Source organism: Hevea brasiliensis, chromosome 3 (genome assembly GCF_030052815.1).
Source record: "Hevea brasiliensis isolate MT/VB/25A 57/8 chromosome 3, ASM3005281v1, whole genome shotgun sequence".
NCBI classification, from domain to species: Eukaryota; Viridiplantae; Streptophyta; class Magnoliopsida; order Malpighiales; family Euphorbiaceae; genus Hevea; species Hevea brasiliensis.
This window is the reverse complement of record NC_079495.1, coordinates 1,086,976-1,111,156: the sequence shown is the minus strand read 5'-3', so window position 1 is coordinate 1,111,156 and position 24,181 is coordinate 1,086,976. Positions and strand designations below refer to the sequence as shown.

The following is a 24,181-nucleotide window of genomic DNA, read 5'->3' as shown; positions in this document are numbered from 1 at the left end:
TATACCTATTTTCCTTTTTTTCAAATTGTTACTTTATATAACTAAAATTTAAGTTTAATTAAAATTTTGTGTGGGGTTAAAATGAAGGCACAAAATTACTTAAATTTTAATTTTATGATTTTTTTTAGGATGTTGTCGTTAAAATATAGGAGTGCTTATTTTTGGTCATTTAAGTCCAATCAAAATTTAAATTTAAGATATTATAACTTTAAAAATTAATCCAATATGAAGCTTATTAGTTTGTTATTTCAATTTTTATTATTTAAATATGTAATATTGCATTAAAATCCTAAAGGGTAAGGTTACAAATTGGATTTAAAAAATTGAAGAGGAAAAGAAGTCCCCAAAGATAATATAGCAGCCAGCCCAATAAAATGAATCAGCCCAAATCCAGCTAAATAGAGAGACCTCTCAACTTTCTCAACAAACAGGATAACAACTCGACATTGACTAGGAGTATCGCCGCGAAGCTCCTTCTGACACAAAGTTGGCAGGATGACTTCTCCGTCATAGTATAAAAGAAACGGTCAGAGCAATAGAAGTCCGCATAGAGATAAGAGTGATAGTGACCCCACAACAAAACCAAAGATTTCCTCTGAGAGTCCATTTGTCCTCACGTCTCTAATCAGACCCCTTTAAACCAAACCTAGCACACAGGAGCAATTATAAAAAGCCCTCTCTTTAAAGATTGACCTGCATACAATCCAACCAAATGCAAAATAGCAACCATATACAACTAAGCCGAGGGAGGGCTATCCCTCAAAGCTAGGCCAAAGAGCCAAAAACAAAGTCCTCCATTGCCCGAAGGTGGGAGAAGTCGACGGGAACCAAAACTCGATAGGCCTGAGAGTAACAGAGACCAAAAACCCAAAGAGAAAAATGCTTTCTCTTAAACCAAGATGACGTGTACATTTCTTGCCTTCTCTTTAATATTAATTATATTTATATCTTTTGATCTTGATCAAGCTAGCTGGTGTGTCTCTAATGCTCAATCTTTTGGTAAAAAATGAAATAATCTATCTATATAAATAAATGTAATAAAGTTGCCTCAAAATAAACTCACCAAAATGATGATAAGTAACGCTATATTAGATTTTTTTTTTCATATTTATTCGTTTTGTCTCTATTGCCTTAATAATTTTATAATATCAATCGATGATATGTAGTGGTATTTAGATATTAATATAAGGCATTAATAAAAAAAATTATGATAATAATTACAATTAAATTAATATTTGTAAAATTAAGGCCATAGTTATAAATTATATAAACTAAAATAATCTTTTTATTTTTCACTATAATTATAAAAATATATGCTTAATTCTTTATAATAAAAAAAAATTTAAACAGTAACAAAAGTTGCAATTATAAATTATATGAACTAATATCACACTTCAAAAATCAAATTAGTCACCTCCTAATGCAAATACAAAATACAATGCTTAATTACGATTTTCTCTCAAACTTACCAAATGATATTTTAATAACTAAGGCATTAAAAAAAATAATGAACTATTTACATAAATATAATATTATCTATATGAATTTATTTATATATATTTTATTAGCATTTTATTATTTATTTTTATATTTATTTTCAGTTTATAATTATTCTTTATATTTATTTTTTTATATATTTTTACATTTTTTTGTAAGTTATTCTTAAAATATTTTAAATAAATTAAATATAAGTATATAAAAAATACTATACAATTATATTTTTATTCAATTAAATAATTTATTAATAGTGATTATACTGCGCGTGGCAAAAGCCTAGTCCACTAATATAATTGAAAAGTGAATGGTTGTTGAGCTACTAAGGAGTAAGCTTGTAAGAAGGGCAGCAGAGTGCCAACTACTGCATTTACATATGGATTCTCGACCTCAAAAATCTATGGATGTCTTTTGCTTGGTACATAAAATTCAGCACATCTTTTTGTCACCTAGTAATTTAGTTCAGTGAAATTCTTAAAAAGAACATACTTGGACAAAATGGGTTTAACTCAAAATAATTGCAAGTAATCAATCTATAAGTACATGGAAGGGATTGGAAAACAAATCTTCAAGTGAAAACAAAACAATACAACTTAACAAATTGGAAGAGGGGCACCATTCCATTCCTTGAGACAATCCAGCATTGGATCAATAATCTTTCCTTGGCACATAGCAGTGAAAACCTTATCAAACTCCTCTCCAGGGGACCGAACTTTCTCGCCGGTAAGCAATCCAGTGCCCAACTCCTCCCTCACACACTTGTATAGTGGGTAAGACCTGCATTCCTCGATCTTGTTGGCAATTGGTGGATTCCCACTTTCATATGCCTTTCTTGCAATGTCAACTTCTTTAGGCAAAAGGGCTTTCAGTTCTTCCTCGAAAGCTCCTATCTTTTGGAGGACTGAAGTGTTCGGATTCTTCTCATTCTCACCATTTGCTAAGGCATTATCGACAAGAACATGCCTTAGTTTTTGCATCAGTGGATAGGTAGCACTGCAGGGGTCATCTATATAGGCAAAGACTTGCTCGCGATCCACCACTTTGAGTAAGTCCTTCTCACAGAACCTTGATGGATGAAGTTCTCCACTGGTACCTGTAGTTAAAACCCTCTTGGCTACTTGGCTCACAGTGCTTTTCACTGTGTGCTTCAAATTCTCCTCTAAATGCCTCAAGTCAATAGCTTGGCAAAGTGCTACCAAGAAAGTTGTAGACATGAGCTTCAAGATATCAATAGCTTCTTCTGTCTTTCTTGAAGAGATTAGCCCCAATGAGTTCACATCTTGATTGTGCTGCTCCGCGCTTTGTACATGGCTAGTGACTGGATTTGCAAGATATTGGAGCTCAGAACAGTAAGAAGCCATTGCTATTTCAGCACCCTTAAAGCCATAATCCAAGCTTGGATTCCGACTAGCTGTAAGATTTGATGGCAACCCATTGTTGTAGAAATCATTTACGAGCTCACTGAATTGAGCAAACATGAGCTTCCCTATTGATGCAATAGCCAAACGTGCATTGTCCATTGAAACTCCAATAGGAGTCCCTTGGAAATTTCCACCGTGTAAGGCCTTGTTCCTCGAAACATCGATCAATGGGTTATCATTCACTGAATTAATCTCTCTTTCAATTGATTTGGTTGAGAATCTGATAACTTCAATCTGAGGACCTAACCATTGCGGTGAAGTCCTCAGGGCATATCGATCTGGCTTTGGTTTCTGTAAGGGATCCGTTTCATGCAACTTCTTTGCTGCTTTAATATAAGAACTACCATCTAAAATGTGCTCCATTATAGCTGCAGCCTCTATTTGGCCTGGATGGTGCTTCAATTTATGTGTCAAGTGATCAGTAAATTCAGGTTTTCCATTCATAACTTCTGCAAAAATTGCTGATAAGACTTCTGATAAAACAGCCAGAACATTAGCCTCAAAAAGAACCATAGAAGCCAAGCCGGAACCAACTGCAGTGCCATTAACCAGAGCAAGGCCTTCTTTAGGCTGCAACTCAAAGAAGCCAGAATCAATGCCAGCAACGCGAAAGGCTTGCTGGGCATCTAGGGATTCCCCATTGGGGCCAATAGCCTTGGAATTAGGCCGGCCAGTGAGTAATCCAGCAATATAGGACAGTGGGACTAAATCCCCTGAAGCTGTGATTGTGCCGCGGAGTGGCAAGCATGGAGTAATGTTGTGGTTGAGAAGCTTGGTGATAGCTTCCAAGATTTCAAATCTAATGCCTGAGTAACCTTGGAGGAGGGTATTGATTCTCACTAGCATAGCTGCCCTTGTTGCACAGTGAGATAATGTATGACATGATTCTGTTCCCTTGCCAAAAATCCCAGCATTCAAGAATCTGCAGAAATGAAGTACCATATAACAGATTAGTTATAAGATTTAATTAATTTTTTCTTTCATTTTTTTTTTTTTCTGAAAATAGAACACACGCACATAATGCTCAAAGATAGGACTTGGCATCTTGGTAAAACTTACCAAGAACCCACATCCCATACAAGCACTATGTACACACACATTCCGCATCCGATGTAGAATTCCAAAGGACCAGCTCTGGACAAGCCCATGCGAACACGGACCTCAACCACCATGGCATCACACACTGGTGACTCAATTAGGCTCACCTCTCTCAAGGTCTTCATTTTTTTTTTTTTGTCTAAAGATAGAACACAGGCACACTGTGTTTATTAATCAAGCAATTAAATATAATATTTATCGAAGCTTAATTTAATAGTATTTAAATTATTTTTAAAATTATAAAATTTTATCTTAAATATTATTAAATTAAAATTTTTTGATGATATATTTATTTTTCCACACTTTAAATATTAATTTAATAATAAGTATCTATTTATTGATATTGTTTTGCGATTTATTCCTATCACTGATCTATGTGTGCGCATGTTCTATCTATCAACAAAAAAAATTATTTACTATGTAGATCTTCCTATATATTTTATATCTTATGATAAATGATCTAGATAAGAAAATCCATCCAGCCTAATAGTTTTTATACTTATAATATGAATTTCTCTTCAAGGAAAATTAATATAGTTGTGTTAGGTGATCAATATTTCCCCAAACTACTTAATTCTTAATTATTTACACTTAAATCAGCAATTAATCTGTAATTAATTAAACTTTTAATTAATGTTGCCTAGTTATCTTGTCCACTATTGAACTACTAGCCAATGAAAACTTATCATGGTAACTCTATTCAGGCCATCATGACAACTCACGCAAAAGGAAGGCCAGCTAGCCGAGTCAATTAACTCTACTGAGTTAACTCGGTCTTCGCCGAATATTGAAGACAGATTGCTCAATTTTCACCCCTCTTACTCAAATGACAATCCCACATCTGACCATTCAACACACTGGGTCAACTCGACTGAGTCACCCACCATGGAATGAGCAAAAGTAGAGAATTTTTTTTGGTTCAAGTAACGTTTCTAACAGAATTTATATAGAGAAACAAAGCTTACCTAATGAGCTCCCTCTGTAGAGCACCACCTTCTTTGGTTCTTCTGTGAGAAGTAGCGCCAAATCCAGTGGTGACTCCATAGCTATCTGTTCCGTTGTTCATACTATCCATGACCCAGTCACTACTCGCCTTAACACCAGCTCTAGCCGACTCTGCAAGCTCCACCTTCACAGAAGAATCACAGCGGCCGCCGTTGGCAATAGCTGCCACCTGAGCAACTGTCAAGGTCTCTCCGCCTAACTTGACCAAAGGCTTCCTATATTCAGCCACCATCTTTTTCACTTCATCTAAATGGCTACCATTCATTGACTCAGCAGCCAGACCCCAACTCAGTGGGTCACGAGTCGTGCACAAAGAACCGTTCTGGTGGCCATTCTGAGAGAATGTTGCCATGTTTAAGAAATACCCAGATCGCTAAACAATCAAATGAAGTGAAGTTGACGAAGAAAAGAGGAGAAGACAACAGGAAATCTTGAGATGGTTATGGATTTCCTGAGAAGAAGAGAAGGTGGGAATGGGGTTTAAATAGAAGGAGAAGTTGAAGTACTCGTTATTTTTTTAATAAATGATACCACACAACACGACTCAAATAGCATCAGTTGAAGCAATTGATTGTTGAAGCATTCGTTTTAGTGTATGGGTAGGTAAGCATAAGACGGGCAGAGGGATATACAGGTGGTGGGTTGGTTGAAAATTAATAGTGGCCATTGATGTGGGAAATTCCAAGGGCTGAGAATGCATGAGGGATGATCAGAGGAGAAGGGTAAATTTGAGTTCGCAGTAGTGCTGCATGGTCAGCTTGGGGTTGGTGGGCAACAGGGGGAAAAGAAATCGTTTCCATTGAATCGGTCATGGTTGGCAGGAGCACCACATCACCTATGACTATGAGATTATTGCCTATCGTTATTTAAATCCGTTTAATTTTATATTTTTTAATTAATAATTTATATTTTAAACAGTACCCAAATAATTTATATTTTAAAATTTTAATAATTTTATAACATATTTTAATTCAATTAATTTAAAAAAGGTCTTTAATAGTTGTGAGATTTCGATGTAATACCGGACATTAGATTTAAATTAATTTTAAAAAGAATATATGCTTTAAAAAAATTAAAAATATATATTATTTAAAATAAATTAGGGGTGACAGAAATTATAAAATTAAGCTTTGTAATCATTAATTTAACATTTTGATTATTAGAAATTAAGCTGCAGAATTTGAAATTAATTAGTTTAAAATATAAACGATATGATATGAATTATTTGGATCGATCTTCGTAATTGTTTTGTTGGCTGATGAGAGATCACAAACTAAAGCCAATTCCATTTCATGTTGCTACTACAAAAATTAACTCAATGGTGAAAATTTTTAATTCGTTTTGTTTGTGTAAAAAAAAAAAAAAGATTAAATCGGTTTAGAATAGTTTGGTCCAATCTCAATAAAAAATCAGACTTTACACTTTTTAAAAATATTTTGATTATCAAATTAATCAAACCGAGATTAGAATTAAGGGGAACCTTTCGGTTTGATCCGATTCCTCATACTTTAGGGTCATTATTGCTAATGTGGTTCCTATTCTGATCTAAAACTGGACCGCACTGATGCCTGTTAGTGATGAGCTATGCTAGATCTCGTTCAATTCAAAATAGAAATTAAATTGAAAATCGTAAACTAAAGCCATATTTTAACTGAATCAAAACTAGATAAAAACTAGCTGGCATGCTACATTGTGTCGTGCACAAATAATTTATGAAATAAAATAATATTTAAAATTATAAAATCCCAAATTTAAATTTAAAAATAAAAAAATAATGATAATAAATCATTAAAGTGGTTGGCATAACAATGGGCATGTCTCCATATATAATATTTCTTATATTTGATTGGAGTGAGTCACGTTGATCAAATATACATATAACTAATTAATTAATGTGGAATTAAGATAGATTAAGCTTACCTCTTTTAACCATTCAAAATAGAAAATTGTTATTAGAAAATAACTCCAAGTGGGTTGGTATGCATACACCGTTTGTCTTTTATTTGACTATATTTTTAATTCACTTAAAAAAGAATAAAATATTTCAAAATCTTGGATCACTCAAGTTTGGATTTCATATAATTTGCATTATCCCAATAATTTAGTACTCCAATACTCTTGATATTATAATATGAAATATCAGAAAATCAAAATATTTTATTTTTTTCTAATATTAAAAATTATATATCTCCAATCAAGAACATTCACTTTAATATATCATCGACTTTTATGTTAGGTACAATGATAAAAAAAAAAAAATATATATATATATATATATATATATATATATATATATCTTTTTTTTTTAGTATAATCATATTTGATCATTTTAATTTTAATAAATTTATTATAATTTTAAATGTTAATTATAATATTCTTCAATGGTTAAAATTAACATTGAGAATATTTACATGCATGATAAACGATTAAAATGATCTACTTAGATATAAGCACTATATTAATTGCAAATTTGTAATTACATTTGCTCATTCAAAGAAAGCAAAAGTAAAGCTCATAATGGAATTCAATAAGAAGAGAAAGCTTACCTCTCTGTCCCTGTGATTCAAATTAAGCAAAGTCTCAAGCTGTTGCACAGAAATGATGGAAATTTCTGTAAAAGGGAAGAGGCTTCATTCAAAACTGATCTAATTGGGGTTCCTTCTTCGCTTGTTTTAGGAGAAAAGCTTCTCATCACTGGGCTGATGTGGGCTACTGAAATCCCTAAAATAAAGCAAAATAAGAACTTTCCCACCACAAGTGTCTATTTGATTCAACGATTACAGTCAGCAGTTAATCATTAGCTATTGAACGGCTAAACAGCTGACATCCATTTTTGAATATTTCCATCCCTGAAGTGATACACAGTCAATTCCTGAGATGTGCTAGAGCAACTGAACAATGACACAATCAAGCTCCTGTTTTACATGAGCTGTTGTAAACTCAAAAAGGCAGTAACATTGTCTGTTTTTCAGTAGAGAAACTAAAGATATACACCATTTTTAGTAGGATAGAGATTAGGTATAGAAACTTTCCCCCCACCCAATGCAATAATCTACATTGCCTTGAAGGTGACAAGTTACTGAAACCAGAAAATGCGTTTCAAGCAACTTTCCACCTTTCTACCATTTTCTTTAATCATGCTGCAATTACGTATCCCTTAGTCTTTATCCTATGTATATATAACACACAACCAAGTAAAATTTGCAGCACATTAACTTTTAAATACACAAGAGAGAGAGCCCCGTAACTAAACTTCTGATCAGAGTATATACGCTGCTTTTCAAAATCAAGCAGCCCTATATTTACCCACTTGAGGTTGAGGCAGATTGAGAACCTTATCTCACAACCTTGCTTGACTTAGACCCCTCATTTACTCCCGCTCAGCTTGTTGGATAATCGCCTCTTGTAGCGGTTAAGCACAGAAGCCAAATTTTCTTTTCCCTTTGGGAAAGCTATATCACCAGCGGCAGTGCCTGATCGACCCTTTCGGCCAGATATTGCAGTCTCCACATCCTTGATTAATTCAAGCAGCGTTGCTGCAGTAGTGCATTCCCTCCTCCTTGGTTTGGCAGCAGGGAGCAACATTCCATTTGTTCCAGGTGGGCTTGACCTACGCTGATATGCTGCAGAGAGTTGAAGGCAGAAGCATGGGGACAACGGACTACGGGGCTTTGAAAATGCCAGGTCAATGATCCCCTGCTAATCAAAAGATGCTGCTGTTAGTATTTAAGTACAAGGAAAGAAGAAAACAAATGGTAGTCACATTCAGAACTGACACCATGGTTTAAGGCTTTGGTTAGCAGTGGCAACTGTTTGTGTGCAATTCAATGATTCAAGTTTTATACATGCCTCGTTAAGAAAAAGTTGTATCCATCCCATGAGTTCAAGATCCAAGCAGTAACAACCAACAAACCACATATATGCCTCCCAAATGAAGGGGAGGAAAAAAAAATAAAGCCTCATAAACCCTACACTTGAAATAATTTGTTGCTAGATAAAGATGACAAGATAAATTTGGCTGGATGAGGGGAGGGCAAGTAATACATTAATGCTAATGTTTGGGAAATGGTGGACACTTGGAGGAAAGAAAAATGGTGCAGAAAATTTAAATATAAAAATTTACCATGTTTGGGAGAGAGGGAAGTGGGGAGAAGGGAAAATGGAAAGAAAATAGGATGGAAAATACACAGGGCCACTAAAAACTTTTTCCCAAACTTGGAGAAAAAAAAAATGGGTGGAAATGATTTGAAATTACAAATTTACCCTACAACAACATTTATCTTTTAAGACCAAGGATAAAAATGTAAATTCACCATCATAAAATGGGAGACAACCAAAAGTAAATTCAACAACTTTCCTTCCATTTTCATTTCTTCTATAATCCTTCCAATCTGAAAAATTGAAAGAGAATAATTCTCCTATCCAACTTCTCATTTCTCCCATATTACCTCCTCCCTAAATTTGCTTCCAAGCAAAAGGTAAAGGAGAGTTGAACAAGATGATTAGTTGTGATAATTAAGAATGATGAGTGCACCATCAAGGAATGGCCTGGCTCAAACAGGAAAAAGGATATGCAAAAATGCACAAAATGAAAAAGCAAAATTCCTCCAACTTGAGCAGAGTATCAGTTTGCTAACAAGCCAGATTTCAGATCAAACATCATATGCAAAGATCAACATCACTTCATGCAATTGAATTGAACTTAGATAGCAAAAGGTTCAGGAAATTGACCTGAAGACGATTAAGCACATAAGTGTATTTTCCCCACAACTCTGGTCGGCTTTCCATGACTGACAAATCAAGAATCCGGTGAATGCACCAAACCCCAAAGGTTATTATCAAATCTGCCCTCCAAACACAGCCCTCTCCACAATTAGGAACTGATGAAACCAGAATGTTGGTTATACCAGCCTCATCATTCTTCAATGCAGAAACAGACTTCCTATCAGAATAGGAATACTGAGGCTCACCCATGTGAACCATGCGATTTCTCTCTCTTGTTTCAACTTCATACAAACACATCTCTCTAGCAGCCACATGATCAATTAAATCTTCATCAGCTCCATCGTTTTGCCTAAATAGCCAATCAGACCCTTCCAATTTCAAAAGCTTAACAATGCAACATCTGAATGATTGAAGAAGCTGAGCCTCTGAATCCACAAGAGAGAGAGTTTCTTGAGTACTTGAATTTGACCTATTTCCCACTCCACTCCCAACAGCACGACTTTTATCTGCAATGCCAAACTGTTCATATGGCTGTTTGGACCAGATGGATTCATGGTCTGAACTCATAGAATAAGAGAAAGCATCCCCATATCCTTTTGATACATTATCAAAAGCCAAAGAACCTCGCATTCCTGATCCAGAATTTGAATAGAAGGAAGGCTCATAACTTGTTCTCCCAACAGTTGCTCCAAATCCAACAGTATTGTCCCACTGAGTACCCTTTTCAGACAGATACATGTCCCTGTAAGGACCAGCAAGTCCTGAAATGTCGGGCAAACTATGATATTTCTTTGAATTTGTTGTCATCACTGTGTTATCAACAGATCCAGAAAACCAAACATCATTACTTGGTCTTTCTGATTGCAGCGGGCTGTTTCCAGATGCTGCAAAGTTCTGATACCTTGAGGCTTGTGGAGAACTTAATCCATTTTGCAATTTTTGCCCCAAAGCAACAGCAACTGGATCCCTATAGTTTCTTGGGCCCAAAGACAGGGATTCCATTTGACCATTCACGCAATTGGAACTTCTGTCCTTAGCAATTCTATTGACTATAGATGCAATATGATAACCATGTACCGTAGCTGGCTGGCTATCCCAGCCCTCAGAAGAAGGAAAAGTGCGCACACTAGAATCCCGCCTCTCTGAAGAGTCAACAGCATTGTGGCTGGAACCTTGCATATATGCATCCAGCAATTGCATGTGGTTGGACCACAATGAGGATGATCCCCTTTGAACTCCATATGAAGAGTCCATATTGCTTTGCACCCTCAGCTGCTTGGGGGAATCACATAAACTCGTATTAATCATAGAATTGGTTCCCCTGCCACCAAAAGGTGGGTAATATCTACTAAATTCCTTTCCTTTAATATCCACTTTCAATGAGAAACATGCAAGCTTTGAATCAGCTAGCAACAAATCCAGTTTCTTGTTCTTCGCTTCTTGAGTTGCTTGCCCATGAAAATCAAACAACTGTCCCCAAAATTCATCAAGAAATGCAGCTAATTGACGCCTTGCAGCACGCCCCAACCCAGCTAATCTTGAAAGACTTCCAGCACCATTCCCATTTTCATCACTCTTTCCACTTAGACTCCTAAATGATGGTGGACCATCAGATGTCAGAGATGTGCTTCCAGGAACTACTTTGGACGATTCTTCAGTCTCCCAAGTATCTCCCTCATCATCCTCCTTTTCAGGCTGTAAATCTCCCTCTATCCCCCCAGTCTTTTCAATTGGTTCCACTGACTCATCCTTAACCATTGCAATGACCTGCAGATCACCATCAACAACTTCATCAACAGAAGTTGATACTGATACGGTGTCTATTGTGGAAGTTGATTCCTCCTGATAAGTTATTGACGGGCTATGAAACTTAACATCAGAATGACTTTCGTTAATAGCTTTCAAATGCAGTTCCTGATCAGATTCCATGATTGTCTCAGGCAAATCAGGTTCAGCATTTGGACCACTTCTATCAGAATAAATCTTCCCTGGTTCTGGCAATTCTTCCTCATTCTGAATGGGTTCCACTCCATCATGTATAGTTTCACATAAAAGACTTTCCTCCTTCAATGTGGATGGTTCAGCTGAATCGGGTACTTCCCTGTTCAATACCTGAGGATCTAAGAGTGTTGCAGATTTCAATGGTGTTGCTGCTAACCAAAGCATCAAAAAAAATGACGAACAAGCAGTTATAAGAAGTGCAATGTAAGCAACTGATGCACCACTACCCATGTTCCATCTCAAATTACCAACCCAATCACTGTCACCAAAAATCATTTCTACCACAAATATAATCTTTAAGCCTAGCAAACCCATGAAAATAATCAGTACTACAAACTCCAAAAGCTGAGAAATTTTGTAGACACCCATTATCGGCCTTGATGATGCAACCCGGAAAAGTGGGATCACAGAAGACGGAAGTAGCAGTGCAATTGTAACCTGTGTAAAAATAAGCAGCTGGTATATTCCTTCTACTCCTGAAGTCCATACACAATAAAGAGCTGGAACAATGGCAATAACTCTGATCGTAGCATGTTGAAGCCAATTAGGTATATCTAGTCCAAGGAAATCATGTAAGACTACTTGTCCACCAAGATTCCAGCCTAATGCTGTGATTTGACTTGTAAGATACAAAATGATTAAAAAGGCAAGGGGTGCCACAGGACTTCTGAACACCTGAATTCATTAGAGGAATATGAAAATGTTATGCCAAAAGAATAAGTAATCAAGACCAAGTGCTATGACAGAATCATACCTGTTCCATTAGTGACATTGCATCAGGAAAAGTAAGCAAAACAAGGCCAGTACTGTTGAACACACTTGCAGCTGAGTTCATAAGCACATAATTCACCAGATAAATGCCACTAAAGATGCATAAGATGGCAAAAAAATGGCAATGACACAAGGCACCCTTAGAAATATTCTGATAACCCTGATGCTGCTGCAAGAACATTTAAAACACTAGATTTTGATAAAGTGACAAATGGAAGTTAAAATATATATATATATATATATATATATATATATATATATATATAATGAACTCAAAAGGAAATGTTTGAGCATGAAAAGAGAACAGTCAGACAAAAATCAATGAGATGAAATAGTAAGTAGCAACGCACTTCATGTGTAAATCATACACCACAGTTGCACGTCATCCAAACTCAAAAGCCCAGACTACCTTCATGAAAATTATAATAACACATCTCTACAAGTCTGGTTTAGGCATTACTCAATTACATATAAAAAAAAATTTCCTTTCAAGCAAATTCAAGATCATAAAGATTTTGTAACAGGTTCTATGCATCTCCACCTTCTAAAATGCTTTCCATCCCCACCTCATGAACAAGCTATGCATAAAACAATGTGTTCAAAAATTGGCTTAAAGGAGCAGAAAGTAGTAATTGTAATGATAATGAAACACGAAGGCACCTGGTAATTATGTCACATCAGGGGAAAAAAAACAGCTGATCTAAACCCTAATCTGTGCATCGAGCCTTTTTTTTTTTACCCAAACTTTTGGAGCCTTCACCAAACATAAACACAGACCTATCCAGAGACCAGGGGACAAGTGTGCCTTGGAATTCACACCAGATTCCTTGCCAATCTAAAGAACAATATGCACACGCACAAATCTATAGCACATATTCACTGATTCAATGCCAGAAATGAACTTACAGAGTACATATTCATTTTCCAAATCCAACGAGAAGGATAAGTCTGTTTAGCCTTTTGGCCATGTCAGATGAAAACAAGTAGGCAAGCTCAAACGGCAGTAAAATTCTTTGTAAGATATGAAATGCCATATAAAATGACAAGGAAAATTCAGCAATATCACCAAAATGACATTGATTAATCACAGGCATAAGAAAGGATCATGAGAGAAAGACAAAGGAAAAGAAAAATACCAGCACAAAAGATGAATGGAGGTAAAAATTATGAGGCATAATATTAGCTCCAAGAAGACTCATCAGGGCAAATGCACTTTCCTCACTTAACTTTGACAGCATCCCGTTGAAGGAAAGTGGAATTTCTCTTTGACTGGTAAGCACTCCAAGAAAATAAAAAAGCAATATAAAGCCGGCCACACACATGCATAGGAAATTCGCCTTGAATCTCTCCTGCAAAACAGAACAATAAGTAAATTATGGGTGATATTTTTAAGATAAGATAATAGATAGAATTGAGTCATTGGACTTACGAGGAGGGTGGCAAAAAGTGGAAATAAAACAGCATCAACAGCAGTTAAAAAAACACCAGTAGACAAGTCTACCCCAAAGAGAAGATTAAGACCGTGTGCAATACCAAGGATCTAGAGAAATCATTACATTCATATATTAGGAACTAAACACAATGGAATAGAGTATTATAATCACATTAGATGTCTTAGGTCATTATTTTTGAAAAAAAGCAGCCAAATGTATATATTTAAAAAAGAATGAGAAAAACTACCATAGTGAGGTCCAATGCAATCACAGAAAGTGCTGTTTGAACTCCAAGAAACATGCACGTGAACTTGTCATACTCATCGTGACAAATCTATGGCATGGAAAAGGACAAAGAAAATGGTTAATTAAACTTCAACAAACTATGGAAGAGAGAAAGAGAGATTCAAAGAGAATAGCCAGCCAACCAACCAAACTAAAAAAAAGAGCTACTACAAAGAAGCCAACTACTATCAACAAAATTAAATTTTGTTCTTTGGAATGAAAATCCTCAGATAACTGATAGATCTATGCATATATCTGCTCAGGGATGGAGCCACACTAGGGCCAATGGGGGAATTGAGGCCCCCTGAAATTTTCAAAAAATAAAAACAGGGACTTATTAGTAATTTGAAACTTGTAGTTGTATTGGAATTGAACACGTGCTGCAGGATGTCAAGGAGACAACCTCATCACACTTTCAACTGAAGGGAGGTGTATATATATATATATATATATATATATATATATTCAAAGAGATGGTTAACAAGTAATGCCAGGTGGTAGTATTACAGTCATCAAATGCACTTTAGAAGTCATGGAAAAGCATAATAGCATCATCAATCTTCACCTGTAAGTACTCCATCAGAACTCTTTTTGTTTTAAGTTTCTCGTATTTATCTATCATCGGCTTCTCACGTCTATTAGTTAGCAAATTTACAATCTCGCTTTGCTCTTATAGCTCATACACCACCCGAAGACTCAAATTTACAATCTCTTTTTATGAGAAATACGAGGTTATCTTAATCTTGTCATTAATGAAAAGCTCCAATGAATCATGAGATACTTTATAATTTATGGAATGTGTTCAACCCTACTGCCATATTGGAAGCTGAAAATCTATTCTTCAGGCTTTGGGACTTCAGTCATAACATAGCTCTTAGAGCGAATGGACTAGTCTATGGTATAGGACATTTGCGACAGTTTTGTGTTAGTAGTAAAATATTAGAATGAAAGATGAAGAAGCCCCCTAATGATCTTAATTTGTGAAATGGCAGTAGCAAAATGAATTCTGCTTAGCATTGTAAACCATTTTAAATTACAATTAGCTCTCCAATACGTCTTGTTTAGTGATTGAATTGAATATAAAATATACGTGTGCGTTCATTTTTAAAAATGATATTTTTTAATTGGGGCCTCCTAATTAAAAATTCTGCCTCCGTCACTATATATGCTCATGAAGATAAATAGTTTACCTTTCCAAAGACACATGCACATGTTTTGACCCAAAAGAAAAGTAGGAGATGTACCATGAACAATTCCATTTAAACTTGCACCAATTTATTTTTCATTTCCAAATTTCACTAATTCCCAGTATGCCAGAGGAAGAAATAGTTCATGAAAACCTAACCCTGAACATATATATATTTAAAAAAAAGGAATAAAAACATAAAATTTCCAAGGGATCATCAGTAGCAATATTATGGCAAAGAAGGTAATATAAACCTAATATAGTATCTTCAAATAAAGAGGCAAATACCTGGGCAAGATCTCTTCCAGTAACCACACCAATTCGAGCTGAGAGGTATTGGCACAAAATAGCAGTAAAATTGAAAATGAGCATAGGCAGGACTAAATCATATCCAAAATGAGCACCTGCTTCAACAGTTGCTGCCCACTTTCCAGGGTCAACATATCCAATTCCGATCAAAAGTCCAGGTCCAACAGCAGGAAGCAGTCGATGAAGGATACCCGATAGATTGTTAACATTCACAAACTTAGTCTCCATGTTACTGATTGGTACTACAAGTAAAATGTAAGTAACAGGGCAAGATGATACTTAAATAGCACTCCAGCCAAAAGAACAACCCCCCCAATGAATGTCAAGCCAAATAAATTACATTGCTACTTGCTGCTTAAATCTGCATATCTGAGAGTTTGTTCCACCTATCACTGAATATTCAGTGAAAACACTAGCAAGTCGCTCAATTAAACATGCTTTGTCTCAGTAAAGCCAAAGCCAAATCCAATTCTATGAAGCACACAACTATGCAGTATAAGCGTATAAAAGAACAGCAGAGATATTGCTGGACTTGCAGCCTTAGGAAATGTAATTTGACTGATCAAATCAGCAAAATCTCCCCATGGAAAAATTAATATGATTGCCAGCTAGAAGTACATTCCAACATTATCTGTGATCATCAGATAGCAATAGAATCCTTGGACTTAAATTAAGTTGCATGCAATCGTGGAGTAACTGTAATGCCCTCCTGCTAGATACCCTACTCATCTCCTGACCATGAGTAGCTGTTTAGACCAATCCATGTGATACTTCCACGAATTATTTGAATTCTATCTCCTTTGATGTCCCGATTCAACAAACAATTAGTCCAACGCTAAAAACAAAAACAAAAGCAAAAGCAAAAAGATCAGCATCTAGAAAAAGGAAGATGTGAGGCCAAACAATCATTTCTCGAGCTAAAAGAAATGCGACAGTATGCAACAGGGCTTTAGGAAGAATCAAGTAATCGTGTATGATAAAAAGGATTGGGGCATAGATTTATCTGAGGTCAGAAACAACGGAAAGGACACAGAATCAAATAACCATTAGAACCAGCAATACACAAACCAACCAGTATCATCAACCATATTATCCCATCCAAGACGAGATTAATTACATAGATACACAAAATCTATAGAGCATATCGCATCCTTCTTCACATATTCGCAAATATTCTTTCCAAAACCAACTTCAAAATTAACTCCAACAAATTCAACACGTTTCTACAAGCTAATAACGACCCACCAAAAGCCAAATCCTAAAATCCACTAAAATGTAAAAACCCCAGCTTAAAACCCATCTCCCATCTTAAAACCCATCTCAGATCTCACTAAAACATAACTGATAACAAAACAGATAAAAAATGAAACAAAGGCCCCAATCATTGTCAACTAAAACGAATTAAGAACTGGGAGGGAAAAATTTTCCAAAAAAAAAAACTGTTACACTTTTCTTTTTATAAAAATTATAATCACTGGCTTCAAATACAGAAATGACCCACAAACAAAAAGAAAATCAGAAACCAGCAAAACAGATCTGAAAATTTTGCAGGTCCAATTAAACGACCGAAAAACCTCAAGGTTTAGGGCTTTTGTAATAGGGTTTGAGAAAGAGATAAGTTTTACCTGCTGTGCTCTCCCTCTCAATCTATGTCTGTATCTAAGTACGTATCTCTCGTTGTCCTCTCTCTGCAATCTCTATCTAGTTGACGAAGCAAATAGATCTCAAAGAGGCAAGAGGGAGCTTTAGGAGAGGACACGCAGACGCACTTAATAATAATAGCAAAGTGTTTGCTTTCTGTTCCAATTTTTCTAGAGAGATCAGAAGAAGCTCTCAGTTTCCAGGCAAAGTGGTGGAGAAAGAAACGGATGGTGAAAGTGAAAAGAGAAATATATATAGGTGGTGTTTTTTTGGCATGGCTTGGCATGGCTTTCCCTTTTCTGCAGCATTATTTTTATTAAATATTATTTTTCTGGAAATATTAATTAATTTCTTAGCCATGTTGGAGAAGAAAAAAGAAAATTAAAAAAAAAATTCTATGAAGAAAAATTTTGAAGAATAAATTAAAAAAAATATCTCCAAGATTGATTTCATTAAATATTTTAATATTTTTATCTATTAATTTTTAGATATATTATTATTATTTTATTTATAAATTTTATTGTTACAGATATTGTGAATCTTCTATTTTGAAAAAGAAACTTAAAATATCTTGAAAGTTGTTGTAATTTTAAAAAGATGAAATGATTAAAATATTTAATGAAATTAAATATTAATTATTTTTTAATAAAGACAAAGATAATAATAATAATAATAATACATGCACCTTTTTTTTTTATGGACAAATGTTGTCACTTTCTGAACCATATTCTCTTTTTATCCAAGCTTTCTCTTTATTTTGTCCCCTAAGCTTTTGAGCATACATTTGCCAGTTTTGTTAGAAGCATTGTTAGAAGCATATCATAGTTTTATTTATTTATTTTTAATAGATCTGTGTCTGAAATTTATGGGATTCATTCCCTGTAACGGAGGACTTCTTGTCTGTAATTTTTCACTGCCACTTTATTTAACAAAAATGCTACACGACTCAAATTGAGCCAGCTCAAAATGACATATTGGTAATTACATTGAAATTTATTACCGTTTTACCCTTTTAAGATATGAGCCATTTAGAGTGACTGTGAGCCATTTAGCTTATTTATAAGCCATTTAGCTCATTTATAAGCCACTTAACTATAAAGTCTGTTCATTTAATATCTACTTACCTACAACATTTATAAGCCACTTAACTACAACATTTTTCAATGTGAAATTAATACATTTGCAGCTGTTGGAACTCTAAAAATTGAAAGCTTCCATGAAAACTCTTTATGACTATACCTACTTCATGACTTATGGAGATGAATAACCTTCCTTCTTCCATTCATCTAACGTTCATATCCTACTGTACTCTCAAAATATGAGGGTCACAAGCAATAGAAGAAAAGAAAAATTTTATGTTGTCTTCCATGGTCTTCAACCTGGGATTTACACCTCATGGCAAGAATGCGCCCCACATGTTATTGGTGTAAGCAGGAGCTTGTACAAATCATATGACACAATGGAGGAGGCCTTGCATGCATTCAATCATGCTAACAATCTGCCTATGAATTCATATCGTGGTGGTGATGGAATGTCTCTTGTTGCTTCATCTGGAATCTCAACAACTTTGGGTAATGAAGAGCCATGTCAACAATATCTTTCGACAATCAATATGGAGTCAAAGAAATCCTTAATGTTTGGAAAGGAAGACCCACGTGAAGAATCTCCTTCAATAAGTAATCTGCAGTTAAGAAATATGGAGTCCAAAAAATTGGATTATAGTGCTTTTTCTCTGGTTGTTCTTTGGGATCATTTTGGGGTTTTATTCGGATGTTACTTGATGTAGTTTATAGTACTGGAAAAAATGAAGTGATTACCCTTTTGATGTGTTATCTTAAAGCCTAATGTATATATTAGTAGATTTAAATTATGAAATTGTTTTGGTGGATTAAAGATTTTGTCATGATATTTTCTCATTTTCTAGAAATATTTATTTGTGGTATTACTTACTTAAATTTAAAATATCTGTAAAAATTTTGCAAATTGTGTTTCTTTATTTTTTTTACAATCAAAATGATTTGAATTACAATGCCAAATAAGCATAGGAGATTATAAGACAATTCAAAATTGCTTGCATAAAATGAAACAAGTTACAAGGAAAACAATTGTAAAAAAATATGATAGCCACGTTTGAAGGATCACCTTACTAATCTTTCTTGTTGAATCATGGAGGCTATAGCTTTTAGATTTTAAGGTCTTAGTTTTATATTTACATATAACATTTAGAGTTTCAAATCTTTATCTTTATAAAACATAATCATTTTTCGTGTTTGAGCAAAATAAGACATTATTTAACACAACATGGAACATAGCACATCATTAACAAAAAAGAAAACAAAAAAAAAATACAAAAGAAATATTATAATATAGAAACCGGACACTGGAATAAGATAACCAAGATAACAAGCTAATATATGAAACATAACCATAGATAACAAAACATATCCACGAAACATAGAATTAGAAAACAAATCCTTTCCATAGCTTCACACAAGACGCCAACTTGACACGTTCTTCATTCAAAGATGAGGTAATGACTCAACAGGGTAATGATTGAGCAGATCTTGAGGTATCGAGAGATGATAATAACATTGTTGTCATTGTTTGTTGAATTTCCATTTGTTTGAGGCAAGCGAAGGAAGATATCATAAGACTTCAAGAGTGGTGGCTCATCCAATAAGGTAGCGATGATGTATTCCTTACCCATATCAAGAACCAATCTTTTCAGATGTGATTCACTTCGGTTTTAGCTCTTCCAACTGTTGCTTAGTGCTATTGTACATTGTTTCCAGCGTTGCCGGAGATGCGGGCTAGTTAATGGACCTCCTAATCCTTCTCTGTGGTGTTGTATCCATGGGAAAGAATTGAGCTAATGAATGTAATTAGATTGATACCACTAAACTCCGTTAATCTCCATATATATATGTTGAGCGTGGAGACTTTTACTTTGGGAATGAATGTTTCATTGTTTAACGTGAGACTTAATAAGACATGTTGGTGGCTGGAGTAAAGTAGCTCTCACATAGGGTTCTTAGCTTAGTTTAACGTGCATGCATGATAGACATGCAATGGACATTCATTGTGGTGGATATACTGATTCTATTTTAATGATTATGCTTATGAGAAAGCAGATCACGAAAAATTATTTTGTTGATTGTGTTGGCTTATTCATTCTATGGTTATGAGATTGTTTTATCTATTTTTGTCCAGTGTCCTTAGGTTGTTTGTCATCCACTTGTTTGCTTTTCTCATCTGTCGGCTTGTTGGTGTGTACTTGCTTCTTCAAATTTGGTGAGTCTCTGTTATTATTAGTTGCATATTGTGTGCTTTATTGGGTTGTTTTAAAATTATGGTGGTTTACATGATAATGATTGTTGTTTTATGTGCCTTTTATGCTAGGCTTTAGTTCAATATTCTTCTACAATCTTTGCTTAAAGAGATATTTAACACCACTTTCAAATTAGATAAAGAAATCTTGATAAAATGCGATAAGCGGATGGTGCTCTTAGTGCTTTATAGCAAACAAGTAGAAAAATTATAGTTTTTCAATTATTATGCTTTACTAACATAAGCAAGGATTATCTGGTTATAAAAGAAAAGGAAGAACATTAGAAGTGACAACAATGGTTATTTATAATGTTTGACATTGACATTAAAAAACAAAGGAAATCAGAGCATATTGTCTTATGAAAGATAGTTTAAAAACCCATCACATCCAACTAAAATAACCCTATTGTCCCTTAGCCAAACAAAGAAAACACACAAGGCCGAAATAAGGGGCTTTTGACAAAAAATGTGTAATCGAAAACAAAATAATACCAAAAAAAGGTGCGTTGGAAGATAATTACCAAAAGGGGTGAGTTCTGAAATTGGGCGAGATGAGTGCGGGGCGCTAATTATAATAAGCGTTTTTAAGGTTGGACGCTATTTATAATAGCGTCGCATCAAAATTTACAAGGAAAGTGGGCGCTAGCTTTCCTTTAAATAATAAAAAATAAATTAAAAAAAAATTTAAAGGTTGGACGCTACCTATAGTAGCGTCCAACCTTTTTTTTTTAATTTTTAATTATTTTATTTTATATTTTAAATAAAATATAAATATTATTTTAATAAATAAAATTATAATATATAATATTATATATTATAATATTTTTATTATAAATATTATTTTTTAATTTAAAATTAAATTAAAATTTAATAAAATAAAAAATTAAAATTAAAAAAAATAAATAATTAAAAATATTTAAGAAAAGTTGGACGCTACTTATAGTAGCGTCCAAATTTTCTTTAAATTTTTAATTATTTTATTTTATATTTTAAATAAATTAAAAATATTATTTTAATAAATAAAGATATAATAATTAATACTATCTGCTCTGTTGGAATTGAGAAACCGTTGAATGATAATAGGGAGCGTAGAATGATAATAGGGAGAGAGTAGAGATAAGAGATGAGTTATGGTGGTTCTATCTCCAAAAGCAAGGGAATTGCGTTATTCAATCCGATTAATATCTTTGATTTAATGCTATGGGAAATATGCAAATATAGAGATATTATACACTATAAGTTATGACATATAATATGTTTGTTATAAGATAAGAGATATTGATTTTTAATGTTAAGTTATACTATAAGTTATATTTATTTTTTTTTAACTTGAAATATGATATAAATTTGATATATATTAATTTGAGTGAAGTAAATAGCATTTCAAAAATGAAATTAAATATTATAACAATAAATATTGATATTAAAGTAATTATCATATTAAAATTGGTTTGAAATTTAATAGTGGCGGTGGAGTGATAATGATGGAGGTGCTAGATTAGTGTGGGTAGGGTGACGGTTAAACTAGTTATATTTATATTTTTTCAATATATAAAATATTGAAATATGATATAAATTTCAATATATAAATTATATATATCAATTTAAGAATATATATTAAATTATTTAATAGTGGTGGAGGAGTGATAGCGGCGGTGGTGGAGTGGTGTTGTTGAAGTAGTGGTGGTAGTGTGATAGTGGCAGCAACGGAGGTGGTGGTGGTGGTGATAGGGTATTGGTGGTGGTGGTGGTGATAGAGTGGTAGTAATGGTGCAGTGATAGTTGTGGTGTGATAGTGGTGGTGGTGGTGGTGGTGGTGGTAGTGGTGAAGTGATGGTGGTAGTGGTGGTGATGGTGGTGGTAGAGCGATAGTGGCGGTGGCGATGGTGGAGTGATAGTGGTGGTGGTAGAGTGGTAGTGGTGGTGGAGTGATAGTGGTGGTATAATGATAATGGTGGTGGTGATGGAGTGGTGGTGGTGGTGGTGGTGGTGTTAGTGTGATAGTGGTGGCAACAGAGGTGGTGGTGGTGGTGGTGGTGATGGAGTGGTGGTAGAGTGATAGTAGTAGTGGTGGTGGTAGTAGTAGAGTGATGGTGGTGGTAGTAGTGGTAGAGTGGTGGTGGTGGTGGTGGTGGTGGTGGTAGAGTGATAGTGGTGGTGGTGGCAGTGGTGGTGGTGGGTGGTGGTGGTGGTGGTAGTGTGATAGTGGTGGGAACAGAGGTGGTGGTGGTGGTGGTGGTGATGGAGTGGTGGTAGAGTGATAGTAGTAGTGGTGGTGGTAGTAGTAGAGTGATGGTGGTGGTAGTAGTAGAGTGATAGTGGTGGTAGTAGTGTTAGAGTGGTGGTGGTGGTGGTGGTGGTGGTGGTGGTAGAGTGATAGTGGTGGTGGTGGCAGTGGTGGAGTGATAGTGGTGGTGGTGGGTGGTGGTGGTGGTGGTACTGTGATAGTGGTGGGAACAGCTGTGGGGGTGGTGGTGGTGGTGATGGAGTGGTGGTAGAGTGATAGTAGTAGTGGTGGTGGTAGTAGCGGTGATAGTGGTGGTAGTAGTGGTAAAGTGGTGGTGGTGGTGGTGGTGGTGGTGGCGGTAGTGGAGTGATAGTGGTGGTGGTGGTGGTGGTGGTGGTGGTGGCACCACCACCACAACCCCCACCACCACTACCCCCACCACTCCAATGGTGGTGGTGGAGTGGTGGTGGTGGGGGTTGTGGTGGTGGTGCCACCACCACCATTACCCTATCACTACCACCTCCACCAATACCACCACCACCAATACCCTATCACCACCCCTACTACTCCATCGCCACCACTACCCCCACCACTCCACCACCACCATTACCCTATCACTACCACCTCCACCAATACCACCACCACCAATACCCTATCACCACCCCTACTACTCCATCGCCACCACTACCCCCACCACTCCACCACCACCATTACCCTATCACTACCACCTCCACCAATACCACCACCACCAATACCCTATCACCACCCCTACTACTCCATCGCCACCACTACCCCCACCACTCCACCACCACCATCACCCTATCACTACCACCTCCACCAATACCACCACCACCAATACCCTATCACCACCCCTACTACTCCATCGCCACCACCACCCCCACCACTCCACCACCACTGCCACCACTATTACACCACCACCACGACTCCAACATCACCACTCCACCAGCACCACCACCACCATTACACCACTGCAATCAATTTTAATATCAATTTTAATATTCTATTTATTTTAGTTAAATTTATATTTTAATTTTATATAATATAACTTTACTTAAAATAGTATAACATAGCATATTATATAACTTATAGCATATAACTCCAACACCACCACCACTTCCACTATCACTCCACTACCACCAGCACCACCACCACAACCCCCACCACTCCACCAGCACCACCACTACCCCCACCACTCCACCACCACCATCACCCTATCACTACCACCTCCACCAATACC

At 35.5% G+C, this 24,181-nt stretch overlaps 2 protein-coding genes across 2 annotated transcripts; both read right to left on the bottom strand.

Moving 5' to 3' along the window:
- Nucleotides 1-1,983: 1,983 nt before the first annotated feature.
- On the bottom strand, nt 1,984-5,768 carry LOC110655301 (phenylalanine ammonia-lyase). Its single transcript, XM_021811548.2, has 2 exons — nt 4,979-5,768; nt 1,984-3,837 (listed from the first exon to the last, which is right to left on the bottom strand). Exons 1-2 carry the CDS (start codon nt 5,368-5,370, stop codon nt 2,088-2,090), a joined length of 2,142 nt encoding a protein of 713 aa, XP_021667240.2. The 5' UTR covers nt 5,371-5,768; the 3' UTR covers nt 1,984-2,087.
- Nucleotides 5,769-7,822: 2,054 nt separating this feature from the next.
- LOC110655302 (ethylene-insensitive protein 2.1) lies at nt 7,823-17,673 on the bottom strand. The gene is made up of 8 exons (XM_021811549.2): nt 17,354-17,673; nt 15,708-16,563; nt 14,196-14,282; nt 13,945-14,055; nt 13,652-13,864; nt 12,499-12,684; nt 9,750-12,419; nt 7,823-8,714 (listed from the first exon to the last, which is right to left on the bottom strand). The coding sequence occupies exons 2-8, from the start codon at nt 15,954-15,956 to the stop codon at nt 8,385-8,387; spliced, it is 3,846 nt and encodes a 1,281-aa protein (XP_021667241.2). The 5' UTR covers nt 15,957-16,563; nt 17,354-17,673; the 3' UTR covers nt 7,823-8,384.
- Between the last annotated feature and the right edge of the window lie 6,508 nt (nt 17,674-24,181).